This window comes from Coffea eugenioides, chromosome 7 (genome assembly GCF_003713205.1).
Source record: "Coffea eugenioides isolate CCC68of chromosome 7, Ceug_1.0, whole genome shotgun sequence".
Lineage (NCBI taxonomy): Eukaryota > Viridiplantae > Streptophyta > Magnoliopsida > Gentianales > Rubiaceae > Coffea > Coffea eugenioides.
In genome coordinates this window covers 37,092,800-37,107,511 of record NC_040041.1, presented here as the reverse complement: position 1 = coordinate 37,107,511, position 14,712 = coordinate 37,092,800, and the positions used below count along the sequence as shown (strand labels likewise).

Genomic DNA, 14,712 nt, shown 5'->3' with positions numbered 1-14,712 from the left:
GAAAATTCGGCAAAATTTACTTGATTTGAACTAACCTGTGAAATTTGGAACTCTATTAGAGTTGCAATCCAAGTTTAAGACAAAACAAATGGAACAAGAATCGGAGTTTTGACCACCAAGATATAGTAGCTCAAAGTTGCTGAAAATTTGAGACAATTATGAAATTTCCAGATTTAAAGTACCAACTTTGGGATTTTGTTTGAGTATCGAAATGGACTCGAAATGGCACCAAAATTAGCAGTATTACACTAACATATAAGGGCCATTCCTCTACCAAATTTCATAGGAAAATTCATTCGGGAAGTTGGTTAACGAAACCACTAAAGTCCCTAGAAGTTCCAAGGCAAATCTGTCTCGGACTTCCGTTTTTCCGTTTTCAAGCATTTGGCCGAGGAAATTCCCTCAAACATGGTTCATTGGAGTAGACAAGGTCTAATGAACATTCCAAGATAGGTTTGGTAGGTGATTAACACCAAGAATCTCGAATTAACAAGTCTCAATCAAGTTTAGTAACAATTCTGCCCAAAAGGAGGGGTTTTCCTTCAAGAAGTCAGTTTCGAAATACGGCCACAAATCACTCAATTCAACTCGGAATTGGACGTGATTAGTGGCATTGGAAAACACATTCATAAAGCTACAATTTCTCAGAAGAAACCATTTTCAAAATCTGTCCACAACTAGTCCACATTGGAGCCTCAAGTTGTAGTTCATGTTCTGCCTTCCAGGGAACTAACGAAACAGGGCAGGCAAGTTCAAATGGTTGGTACGGATTACTCATGTGGAATCAGGACGTGCATTTTATACCGTTGGAAGAATGTCTAGTTTCCAGTGCCGTAAACGGCACTCGATTTTGACATCGGAGTAAAACATTATGGCCGAAAGAAAAGGACTGCCTGGGCAATCCGGGAAAATTTTCCAGTTTTGTTAAACCTTTGAAATCACTACGATTGACCAACCAAATCATGTTATTTTTCAATGAAACTTTCTACACCATTCATATAACATGTATACATCACAAACAAGTCATTAGAACCTCAAAATTTCGCACCAAAGTGCACAAACATGGCAGGGGTAAAATGGTCACTTTTGTTCATTGCACCTTCCTTGAATTTCTACCAACAACCCAACATTAATCCACTAATTTAAGCACTAAACCAACATTAATAGCATCATCATTCATCAAATCAGTCCATCCAATCCAAGTGGGAGTTCATAGAGCCCACACAACAATTTTTCCAACATAACCAAGCTACCCACATGCATGCATGAGCTTATATATGCTTTACTACTTCCATAAGACAAGATTTAAGGGCTTGATCGTCATATACCTTCTTATATGCTAAAGGTCAGATTTTTTGCCACAAGAAAGCTCCAAGAAAAACTGTGAAATGAAGCTCTCTTCCAAGCTCAAGTGAATCTCCAAGTGATTTGTAAGTTGGATATAAAATTTGAGGTAATTTGGAGTAAGATTTGTGGTAGAAATTGAAGAAGCTTTGGTTGTTCTTCCTCTTGGTGTGTTCGGCCAGCATAGGAAGGAAAAGAAGGAACGGTTGCTGATCAAAAGAGGCTTCCTTGAGAAGCTTAATGGTTGGGACCCTTTTTGGCACAAAAGTCAACTCTTCATTAATGCGCATACGCGCGCGTTTCGTGCTCGTTTCTGCTCGGGTTTGTTTCACTTGTGTACTAAACCTTTAATGCACTTATATTCATACTATTATTATTCACTCTTAATGGTCAAAAAAATAAAGGCTTTAAGTCCCTTAATTGATCGCGCGCGTAAAAACGCGTACTTCCGATTTAAGCGCGATAAAGTGAATTTTCCAAGAAATTCTTATAACGAATAGTACAACTAACTATCATTTGAGTACTTAAACATAAAAATACCTATTTCAAGACTAATGTACAAGTCTCCAAATTTCCAAGTTTATTGTACTCTCAAATCGGTCATTATCTCCAAACGCGTATTCGCTATTCTCACTAATCTAGCTTTCCAAAAATTAATTTTTGAAACAAGTCATTTTAAAAATACATATAAGCCATAATTCCATGTAATTGGGTCTAAAAAGGTTGGAATAAAATATTTAGAGAGAATGGGTGAGTAAATAATTAATTAAGCCAGTAAAATAAAATAAAATAAGAAAATTTCGGGTCCTCACAAAGCCTATACATAATTACTATAACTGACAACTCCATTTGAGGGATTGGTTGTGCCTTAATCATTGAAATGTAGGAATTTGCCAAGAATTCAATTTCTCAGCATTTTATCCTGAAAAATTATTGCTTGCATTTGCTAATTGGGCTGGCATTAGAAAAGAATTAAAGTACACTCATTTATTGTTTGGTAATTTTTTCTGCTTACTTTTCGCTGGTAGAAAGACTTGTAAAAGAGGATTTGACTATTAAAAGAAGAGAAAAGAAAGGGTAGCAGAGTATGAAAAGTGTAAAAGACTTGACTAAAAGCAAGGCATTGCGTAATGCAAAACAAAGGGCGACGTCCTTTTCCTTTATCAATCTATCCATTTGTTTCTTATTACTTCATCGGATTCTTATAATCTCAGATTGACCGAGTCTATGCTCAGAAGTCTGGAGTAGTAATAAACTTACCTTTTGTGGTGGCCGGCACTTCATTGGAAGCAAACACGGTCGTGTTGTATTTTTTATATTATCTTATATAAATTACATTACAATGTCGTGCTTATAGAAAAATAATATATATAAAAAAATATTTAATATATATTCAGTACAATATTATAATTTAATTACACATCACAAATCTAGAATTGTACAACAATCACATGGAATTGTACAAATCATAACAGCACCAACACCTAACCTCTTCATTGGATTCTTATTATCTGAGATTGGCCGAGTCAACGCTCAAAAGGCTGAAGCAATAATAAACCTACTTACAGCCATATCAAAAATACACTCCAGGTGGGATTAAATGGGAACTTACAGCCATAGTCATCCATGGTAGATGCAGTTTACTTTTTATTTATTTATTTATTTTTCTGTTTTTAAGCTAATGTGGCTAACTTTTAACTTTGTTCCTAATTTTTACCGAGCAGAGATTTAGAAAGTGAAAAAGGATTAAGCACACATTTTGATAAATTTTTTATTTCTTTTTTTTTTCAACACAATAAGCTCTAATCAACATAATGGAGACCAATCGTGGTGTTGAAGTGTAGAGATGAGATAGATTTTGAAAATTTTGTAATTGCTATGGAAGAATGATCAATATAAACTTCTGTACTAATCAACATAGAGTTGTTCAACAATCAATAAACAATTCCTTAAAAACCAATGGTTTTTCCCATGGTGAATCTATATTTGTCCAAACTTTTTTTCTTGTACTTTTTAACAAATTTCTAACCATGCTTTTAATTCTCCAAAAATAAAGTTAAAAAAAAGAAAGAAAAAAATTCAAGCAAAATTTCTTATATCTATACAGGACCTAGGGGTATTTTGTACTAGTCAAAATAAATAAAAGTTTCTTTGCTTTAGGATTTGTGAGAAATGTTTGATAATATGCAACTTTTTGTTTAATATGTCACTTTCCCGTTGACGTTACATCAATTTCCCTGCTTCAAATCAAAAGTCATGTATTAAACTCGATTCATGGTTGCCATAGATTTTTCCCCGTTGCCATACAACTATACATATTCACAATTATTGCATCATCTATATTTCGACGTGCAAAGTAAAAAAGTGGTATGAGATCGAGATTGCAAAATGGAGTCAGTCCCTCTAATAATGCAGCCAATGAAGCTTATTTGCATGGAGTCTCTAATCGCATCTTTCTTTGATTAAGTTTCAAGTGGAAGAGGGAAAAGTCTTGCAATCTTTATCACTATCAAGTTCCACCACACATGCCAAAAAAACAAGTGTCTTGCCGGCAATGTGTATGCAGCAAAAAAATAGTGTTGATAGCAATGTGTTACTGTTATTAGATCATACTAAGAAAGTTGTAGAAATTATTTTAATAGGCATGAGCACTAGTTACTCACCTAAATTACACTTCACTTACCACATAAATATACATAATCATGATTATTGTACCATCTAAATTTCGACACTTTTCTAAACTAATTAAACTTTTTAAAGAAACTAATACATGAGAACCTTCTTAACTACAGCCCATTGATTATTAATATTTTTTACCAACCATGATTAGGTAAAGAGTTTTGGTTAGGAAGGAATCCAAAATTGAATCAAAAAAGGATTTAAATTGGACAAATTTGTGGGTTGAGGATACAAAGAGTCCAAAAATTGAGCATTTAGAGTGTAAAATATTTAAAATTGAAGATTACAATGCAAAGTACAAAAGTGGTATAAGTTCGAGGTTACAAAGTGAAGTTAGTCCCTCCAATAAGCAGCCACACAGATCACTATTCTAATGATCTCAACCTAACAACCACGTAAACAAATCACTATTCCAATAATACAGCAAAGTGGATAGTCCCTCCAACAATGCAGCCATTAATGAAGCTCATTTGTATGGGGTCTCCAATAGCATCTTTGTTTGATCGAGTTTCAAGTGAAAGAAGGAAAAATCTTGTGATATTTATTACTACTAAGCCCAACCACATGGCAGAAAAAAAAGTGTCTTGCCGGCAATGTGTACGTGGAAAAAAAGAGTCTTGATGACAATGTGTTGCTATCGTTAGATTATATACTAAGAAAGTTGTCGAAAATTTTCTGTCAGGTATGAGTACTAGTTACCCTCCCAAATTACATTTAACTTACTATGTATATATACATAATCATAATAATTGCAACATCTGCATTTCGAGGCTTTTTTAAATTAATTATGCTTTTCTAAGAAACTAATACATGAGAGCCCTCTTAACTACAGCCTATTGAGCACTAATATACATACATATACATACATGTATGTATGTAAAAGTTGTCGCAGCTTGTGGTTGTTCAGTTGATCTTCACCACTTAATGCTGTAGTCAACATGAAAAATTATCTTATGCTCATACCTCAAGCTTTCCTCTTTCTGGTCATTTCAGTTTTCTAGCTGTTTCCTCGCTTTGTCCACCAGGCAACAACTAAGGGAATTTATAGGCTTTTCACTTCAATGCCACACTTTAGTTTGGTATTTTACTTTTCATTTTTTTTTTCGTTTTCTTAGGCACATTTCTATCATCAATATAGCTGCAGCTAAAACTACTGTCATGTTTCATGGACTAACAATTGTTTACTTGAGGAAATCTAGATTATTCTGAAAAAAGAATAAAGAATATATCCAAAAATACTTTTTAGTGTTTATGCAGCATAAATCAAAATGAACTTGTGTTAAAAAATATAATATTAATGTGAAAGAAAATACACCATTTCAAGTGTAAATGAAAGAAAATTTTTTTCAGGAATGCTTTGTGTTTGGATTGCATTTTTCATGATTTTTCATGAAAAAATTACTGTAGCGATTTGATGTATGTGAGAAAAAAAGGTAATAGAGAAATGTGATCACCGAAAACAACGTAATTTTCCGACGGAAAACGGTTATATTTCCATTCTCATAAACACATTTAAGATGCAAATACAATTATGTATCAGTTGAGAGAATTTATAAGATCAATCGCCAATATTATAACAAGCATAATATTTTGCTTCTACCAATGATATGACAGTAATAATTATTAATGTGAAAACACTCAGAAAACAGAAGGTGAACAACAGGAAATCACTATTTGAAAAAGAGTACATCTACAAATAGTAAAAGTTTTTCACATTCATTGTTATAGTAAAATATTTTTAAAAATCCCCAAAAATAGCTAATTCAAATGAAACCATTTCCACTTTCTACATTTTCTTCTTTATCTTTTTATTTTTTTCCCACTTCATCGTCTTCTTTCCTTCCAGCTAAATCGGAATTTGGGAGTCTGGGACCCAATAAAAATTAAAGAAACCAATTTCCCATTTGTGGATGTTGTGTTGTTGTTCCGCGTTCTCCTTTGGTACCGCCAGGTGAATGGTGCCCTTTGCTTGCTTGGGGACCAAAAAAGACGCAAAAAGAGAAACGAAAATGAAAATACTACCCCCATTACCTCTTAAAAGGTAAACGAAACAAAAACATAAAAATAAAAACAAGAGGAGGCCCAAGGAATTAGATGTCCCCTATCCCTTCTCCACTTTTTAAATTCCATCACTTCTGTGCTAATTTTTTTTTAAAAAAAACAAGTATAAGCTCGTCAATTCTCAACTAAACAATCCTATCATTAGTTTTTAGTATTGGAATCCATCTATTTTTTTTTTCCACTTAGGGGGTGTCCCAGCCTTTTTTTTTTTGCCACACTAATCCCCCTAAGGCCAACAGAGCCCTGCCCAAGGATGCTAGCAATTTTACCACAGCGGGGATTGAACACGGGATCTTACCGTAAAGACGGACTTACCAGAACCGACCGAGCTGCCCATGGGGGGCGGAATCCATCTATTTGCACTCTACATATACGAATTTGAAAATTTCTCTACATTTTTAAGTGTTTTAAAAAACAATTTATACAGAAAGGAGCAACTAAATTTCAGTTAATAGTAGAACATGATTTTCTGCATTTAGCACAAAATCATTTTCTTGAATTGCATTCTACATTCTTTAGGTAAGTTGTACGTCTATAAACATTTAATTAGAGCTACAAGCTGTCAGCAATATTATAGTTTCTTCGATTGATTTACGCTGTGATTTAAATTAGACAATTAATTTGAAAATCTCAAACCCATAAGCTTGCAATTGTTTAAGAGCAATATCGAAATTAATGCAAAAACCATTACATGAATATTGTAATCTTACTTCTCATGTGATTGCAAATTTGAGTTTGAATGGGAGGAATCCGACTTCAATTTGGTCATAAAAAAAGAAAGCGACCAAATTGGTAGATGCATGCATGCCAGTAACAAATGATAGTTTATTTTCAAGGGACAAAAATGATAACTTTTCTCTTGGTCGTGATCTTTGTTTGGCACTATTTAACTTCAATTATTTCTACAGTTCTGCTGCACAGTATCTTCAGCGAACAAGATCGCATCTTACAATATTTACACAAAAAGTAATATTAAAAAAAAAAGAAGAAGAAGAAAGAGTCCAGCCTGTTGTTTGTTAGCTATTGTTAGATGAGAAAGTTGTAGATCCTGAATTAATTTTATTCAGTGGCTAAACCAGATAGAAATCTGATATCAGAGCGAAAAGAGGATATCATAATGGACATCCCCTCTACAAGTAACACCGGTTGCTTTGATTTTGCTTTAGATGATTATCTGCACTCGTATCATACCTCCTCTAGCAATAGCACTAGTTGCTTTGATCTTGCTTTTGATTGTCTTGTCGAGTTTGACTGTCTTGCTGAGCTTAAGAAGTCCTACTATTCCGGGAACATTGGCAGATTCCTCAAGTACCTGAGGATAAAGGTAAGATTATTGAAAATCTTTTTCTTATATGCCAAAAAGTGCAGGAGGAGGAGGAACTGTGAAGCGCTTTTGGAGCATGATCAAGAGGACAAGGGTAATATTATATCTGAAAGTTTGAGATTCAGAATTCAAGATGTGATTATCAAGATGATTCATGATCTTCAGTCTACCTATCTTTTATACAAACATTCTGGTGAGCCAGATCTTAACATTGTACATAGTGCGCTGACCAGGTCCCTAGAAAATATCATTGTGTTCCTTGAGACAGATATCAAGAAATCATGCTCCATCATCTTCTTCAACTATTACTCACCGGGAGATCCCCGACTAGTTATGGATCTTATTGAGTCCCTTTTAGAGACTCTAGAGTGTCATTTATTTGGACACCACATGGAACCCATTAGACAGAAGCTAATGCCCTTAAGGAATCTCATTCGCTTTGCTACAGTGCTAGGTGTTGAGTGTGAGCAATTGATAGATCTGTTGACTCACGTTGCAGTTGTGGCTGCACACCTGATTTCTGTATGTCAGTTTGTTAGTGATAGACTGACTGCAACTTCTGTACGTGTTGATACAATCAATCAAATGGCCTTTGAAATACATCAGATGATACACAAGAAGATAAATCCCCTTGATCCCCAAGCCCGAGAAATTTACATCCATGTCCTGGCAGCCTCAAAGAAACAATCAAGATCATTAAACGCTTTAGTCCTTGAGGAGAATGAGCATCCAGTGGTAGTCGAGTTTGTTAGTTCTCTCCTGGATTATCTTATGGATCTACTAGGATCTTATGCTAGCTTTCAGGTTCTAGTGAAGGGTCAAATGCTAAAACTCTATCAGGGAATAAAGTATCTGAGTATCCTTCTTAAACGGGAGGAGAAACTAGGTGATAAAATAAAGGATCTCATTGGAGTTGTAGTCTGTGATGCAGGAATTTTGATCTTCTCCCTTTCTGTCAATGAAATCAAAGAAGGTTTGCCCAAGGACACAGAAATTGGGCTGTTTCATTTGCACAGAGTTCTCAAGTATTTGATGGCAGAGGTTGCACACAATTATCCACTAACATCACCATATTCATCATTTCATTATCCTAGATGCAATGAGTTATGCTGTATGGATTTTTTCCTAGAAAATCTCAAGGAGCTAGGAAGGAGTGATGAGGCTGATGATTCCATTGTTTTCCTATTAGATAGAATCCAAATGGTCCAGGAAGATCTCCTATTCTTGAGATCTTTCCTAGAGAATATCAAGGATCAGCGGTATCATGATGGAAAACTTCAAGCTTTCTGGAGTCATGTTATGGAAGCTACTTACAAGGTAGAGTTACTGATTGACTCAACACTTGTTGGTGATAATTGCCAAGATTCTCTGGTTGCTGTTGCTAATGATATCAATTGTCTGAAGATTAAGGCCCTGGAGATCCAAAATGGTCAAACCCAGAGAGTTAACAAGACTTCCATTCAGATACCAACACAACTTACTGCCACCACACACAATGAGGATCTAGTGGGTCTCGATGATGCGGTGGAAACTATCACTCATCGACTTACGAGAGGATCAAAGCAGTTGGATGTTGTTCCCATCGTGGGAATGCCTGGGCTAGGTAAGACCACATTAGCCAATAAAGTTTATACTGCTCCTTCAGTTCGGTCACATTTCCATGTTTGTGGCTGGTGTTGTGTTTCTCAAACGTACAGCACTCGCATATTGTTAGTTCAGCTTTTGTGTAGTATTTCTTCTAAGAGTACTGACGGATTTCTTGAGATGGATGAAAATGATTTAGCTCTGCAGCTAAAGCAAGTTTTACTGAGAACTAGGTATCTCCTTGTTTTGGATGACTTGTGGGACATTGAGGCATGGAATTTGTTGGAAAAATTGTTGCCGAATGATGTCAATGGAAGCAGGATTCTCTTCACCAGCAGATTTCAGAACTTGTCTCTACAATCCAAACCTGATATCAAATCTTACCATCTCCGCCAACTTACTGACGAAGAGAGTTGGACATTGCTGCAGAAAAAGCTATTTCACAAAGAAAATTGTCCTCCAACACTAAGTAAAGTTGGATCTCGAATAGCAAAATCTTGTAGGGGTTTACCCCTCACAATTGTCCTTGTTGCTGGAATTCTTGCTAATACTGCGCAAGATTGTTGGGAAGAAGTTGCAAAATGTCTAAGTTCTAGTGTTCTTGACAATGAATATTGCATGAAGACACTTGAGTTGAGTTATGGTCATTTACCAGATTATTTGAAGCCATGCCTTCTATACTTTGGTGCATTTAAAGAAGATGAGGTTATTAATGTCCGAAGGTTGTTATGGCGTTGGATCTCTGAAGGATTTGTGCAGCAGACTGAAGGAAAGAGTTTAGAAGAAGTGGCTTACGACCACTTGATGTCTCTAATTAATAGAAGTTTAGTTCTGGTTTCCAGACAAAGAACTAGGGGTGGTGTTCAAGCCTGCCAAATTCATGATTTGGTATACGAGTTTTGTGTGGAAAAATCCAACGAAGAAAGTTTTCTACATATCATTGATAGTTGGAAAGACCCTTTTAGTCTTACTGGACCAAGCAACCACCACCGAGTTTATGTTCACAATACCAGGGAATTGAAGATTTGGGAGTTAATGCTAATTTTTCCCAGTTTACGCTCTTTACTCTTGTTTGGAGATAATTATTGCGAACCAAAAGTGGAGGATTTGGGGATTTTGTTGCCTAAACTTCTTAGAGTGCTGGATTTGGGGGATTTGAAATTTTATGAATCATTTCCGATGGAAGTTTTATTGCTTGTTCACTTGAGACATCTGGCGCTTTGTAAAACAAGATCCATCCCATCTGCGATAGACAACCTTTCAAGGTTAGAAACTCTTACCGTAAATGGGCCGTATCTTCAGATTGTGCTGCCGGATGCTATATGGAACATTAAGACCTTGAGTAATCTAAGTATTGAGCCACATGGGACTAAAGATTATACTCATGGTTTTATTTTTCAAGTTGGAAATCTTGAAGTATACCCAGATTTAGATCATTTAAATACTTTAAACCTTGTAATTGATTCCTCTTCTAAAAGCTTGCAAAAGCTATTGACAAAGTTACCAAGCATTCGCAGGCTAAAATGTGCGGGACCGGTCAACCTCTATAAAACTACCAAAAATTGCGACGAGATTCTTGAGTTTGACTGTTTAAGTCAACTAGAATCACTTCGTTTGATTCGTCTTAGGGGATATGGATTTAAATTCCCGCTGAATTTGAAGAAGTTGGTGCTCGCATGGAATAGTCAACCATGGACTGAAATTTCAAAAATTGGAAAGCTGCCCAATCTTGAAGTGCTTAAATTACTCAATTACTCCTTCGTTGGGGAAGAATGGGTAGTGAAAGAAGGGGAGTTCCCTAACCTCCGAGTCTTGGAATTGTTAGAATTGGGCATTCGCAACTGGACTGCATTTTCTGATAGTTTTTCCCGTCTTGAGAAATTGGTGGTGCACTCGTGCCCGTACCTGGAGAAGGTCCCTTCTTGTTTAGGGGAATGTGAGACTCTTGAAATGATTGAAGTGAAATGGTGTCGCATGTCTGTTGTAAATTCAATAAAGCAAATTCAGCAAGAACAGATAGATATGGGAAATGAGGATCTAAAGATCGTACTTGAAGGTCGTTATGAATATGATACATCCATTTCCTCAGAAGCAGAGTCAATTCCATCAGAAGCTGGGGAGATTTCCTCAGAAAGAGAGTCTATTTCCTCTCATCACACTTGACCTGGGAGAGAGTGAACGTACAGTGGGATTCCACTCATCAGACCAGGTAAAATTATATTTTGCATATGTCGAATCAATTCAATTATATAATGATTCGTGTCCATTTTTCATCTGTCTATATGTTTAATCAGTTCAATGCTATATTAATTCATTTATATCTCAAAGCGATTTCGGAAGGCTTCCAAATTCTTCTGTTTGAGCCTAATGCTGCTATATAACTTTCCAATTGCAGTGGCAAACACATTCATGCGTTAAGCAAACCAACGTTAGCTAGCATAATCTGTTTCAATGTTGAATAATCTTTATATATGGATTTATAATCCCAATTTGTGAAATCTGCATATACGTGAGGTACACTTTCTGTTCCCAATTTGTGCATCTAAGTAAGAATAATACAGAAAAGGGTAAGTTGCTTCTATTTTTTCTCAACAAAAGCCATCACTGGATTGATGGATATGTTGAAACATACAACAGCGGTTTTGCAACAAATATTTATTGAGACACAAACCAGTTTGTGTTACTCTTCAACAGAGAAAGGCCATAGGACTCAGTTGTAAAATTTTGCGTCAATACTTGACCTCTATAATTTGCATAATTGAGATGTGAAAAGCATGTTTCATTGACATTGAGATCTAGAAGTAGCTTTAAATATCTGAAAACATGGGTCTTTCTCCACTTTATTCTACTGAAAACAGTTTTATTCTTCACTAAGCAGTATTCTAAAGGAAGCAAATTTTCCTAAAGTTTTTTCCTTTTTTAATGTTGTTTCATGACCTATTTTCCATTTTAACAGGTGAATTGCTCGAACTGATCAAAATGACAAATCAGAGAAACTAGATGACCTTTTTTGTTGGGTGATATATATGCCTCTTCATTCAACTGAAGTAGTATTGCCTTTTCCAGCACTTGACAATGATGAAGACTGAAGCATTCATTGTTTCTTCTTGATTTGGAGTGATCATTCCACTCATCAGGTTAGCTATAAAATTACTCCTGTCCCTTCTTCATCTGTACATACGTTGAATCAGTTCGATCAATTTCTGGAGCTTCCAGATTATTTGGTTTGAACTTAATGCAGCCGTGTTACTCTGTCATTGCAGGGGCAAGCGCAGTCATGCAGTCTATCGATCCAACATTATCCATGATAATCTATTTGTAAAATGTTCTCCATGCTCTTCTCTGGTTTGATGTTTGATAGTGTTTTACTATATGATCCATCAAAATCTGTTTGTAAAATGTTCTCCATGTTCTTTTCTGGTTCGATGTTTAATAGTGAAAATTGTGATATTCTAAACCATGTAACTTGTGAAAGGCACTTGGTCATATCGCTTTTAACATAGCTTAAAGGCTCTTGGCATCTACTCTATTATGTAATTGTGAAATTCTATACCATGGAACTTCTTTAATACAAGAAGATTTAGAAAATGGAGAAAACCATAAGCTAGCAATCATTTAAGACCAAAACTAAAGTTGACACACAAACCAGCACATGAATGTTGCGATGACTAATGAGCAAAAAAGGAGCAGAATGCCAGTTGAAAATTGATATCATATATCTGTGATCCAAAAATATGCACGGTTTCCTCTCTTTTCGTTTCAGGCATTCTTTATTTGATTGGGGGTTGCTTTCATTTCTAATTGTCTGATTTTGGGCTTTGATTTATTGGATTTATTACTTCTAGGGCAAAATGTTTAAGTGGCCTTCAAACTATTACAAAATTAAACTTTTAACCCTCCAACTATTAATTGATAAGTTTTAGCTCTCGAACTAATTCAAACATATTCGTCAACTTGAGTCGTTGTATTTAATAGAAATAGCACGATGTGTGCAGTAGTGGCCTCAAACTATTCTAATGTTCAATTTTTGGCACTTCGACTATTAACTAATAAATTTTACCCCTTCCCCAAACTAAATAGAGCGTATAATCCAAACCCTTCCATCAACTTGAGTCATTATGTTAAATAGAAACATCACCACGTGCGCGACAAGGGCATAATCGAGGGGCATTTTTGTCTTAACAGGACATGTGCTAGGGTAAAATTGTTTTACCCCCATTTGATTCAAACTAATTTACCAAAATTCCAATTGCTGAACTTGAGCAAAGAAATTCCAGCAAGGATAGGCAACTTAAAATATTGAGTTGCGTTTATTGGAATTTAACTCATTTTTAGGTGTTATTCTAGGTTTGCTCAGTTCATATGCTTTTCTTAATGACATAAATCTTGCACACAATTCATTTTTTGGGAATATTCCAATAAGCCTTGGTTCCTTTTCAAAATTGAATTTACTAGATCTCTCAAATAATCAATTCTCAGCTTTACATTACTGCATCTAAACCTTCTTGATTTATCAAATAATAGGTTGGTCGGTCACATTTCAAATTCTTCATCAATAGATGTTTCTGTTCAATATAATAACTCAAGTTAACGGAAATGCTATAATTATACATTTTAATTAGTTGAAGGGTTAAAACTTATCAGTTGGAGTGCCAAAAGTTGAATTTTGTAACAGTTTGAGGGGCCATTGAGGCATTTTGCTTATCTCATGAATCCTATAGCTCTGTTAGAGATAACGCCTCTAGTTGACGAAATGACTAAAATTATGTGTTTTAATTAGTTGGAGGGTTAAAACTTATTAGTTAACAATTAGAGGGCCAAAAGTTAAATTTTATAATAGTTTGAGGGCCATTGGTACATTTTACCCTTACTTCTACTGGTTTCTTATATAAGTTTTTGTTTTTTATTTTGTACTTAAACTCCCTTTCCTACACCCGAATTTTTTTAAAGTCCTTATATGCCAACATTATATTTAGTTACCCTAACAATTATTGGAAAAAGATTTAGAAGATAAAATACCAAAATTTATCAAACTAAGATATTCTAAAAATTATATTTGCACTTAAACACCCCTTTGATTCATTTTGAATGCGCCAACCTTGTATTAAATCACCCTTGCTACTCTAACAGTTTTTGGCAAAAAAGTTTAGAAGAGAAAAAACCAAAATCCAAAAAAGAACGGCTATCCTAACAATTATTTTTCACTTAAACAGCCCCTTCCCCCAACTTTTGATTCTCCTATGCTATTCAATGGCAGGGAAAATATAAATCAATGGCTATTCAAAAAAAAAAAATTTCACTTACCCCAAATTTTGGTCCTCTTATGCTAAATTTATATTAAATACCCCTCACTCAAATGCTCAGGTAGATTTCTTACGAGTGCTACATCAAGGATGACAAGAAAACAACATATGATACATGATAGCATTGGATAATTCTAAGTGGCAAATATCATATCTTGCAAAGATAACAAACTACAGAGGATAAAGTGATTAATCTAAACCGATCCTCTTTTCTTGCATAAGTTACTGGCACATCTTCACTCAAATGTCAAATCATGTTCAGTGAGTACAGTTCAAATTGCTGGAGTAATAAAATTTCAATCATAGACAGTAGTCAAGGGGATAAAGAAAATGTATCTTAATATATGTATTGCAACCATAATAATCATTTTAGCTGTAAATGGTCCAGCAATAGGGGCCAGGACACCAAATCTTGGC

At 35.1% G+C, this 14,712-nt stretch overlaps 1 protein-coding gene across 1 annotated transcript; it reads left to right on the top strand.

The window, feature by feature from the left end:
• The first annotated feature begins 7,201 nt into the window (after positions 1-7,201).
• On the top strand, positions 7,202-11,155 carry LOC113777335 (putative late blight resistance protein homolog R1A-3). Its single transcript, XM_027322367.1, has one exon. It carries the CDS (start codon positions 7,202-7,204, stop codon positions 11,153-11,155), a length of 3,954 nt encoding a protein of 1,317 aa, XP_027178168.1.
• The last annotated feature ends 3,557 nt before the right edge of the window (positions 11,156-14,712 follow it).

Coding starts and splice junctions, on each gene's coding strand:
- LOC113777335 (XM_027322367.1), top strand. CDS start 7,202: ATGGACATCCCCTCTACAAGTAACACCGGTTGCTTTGATTTTGCTTTA.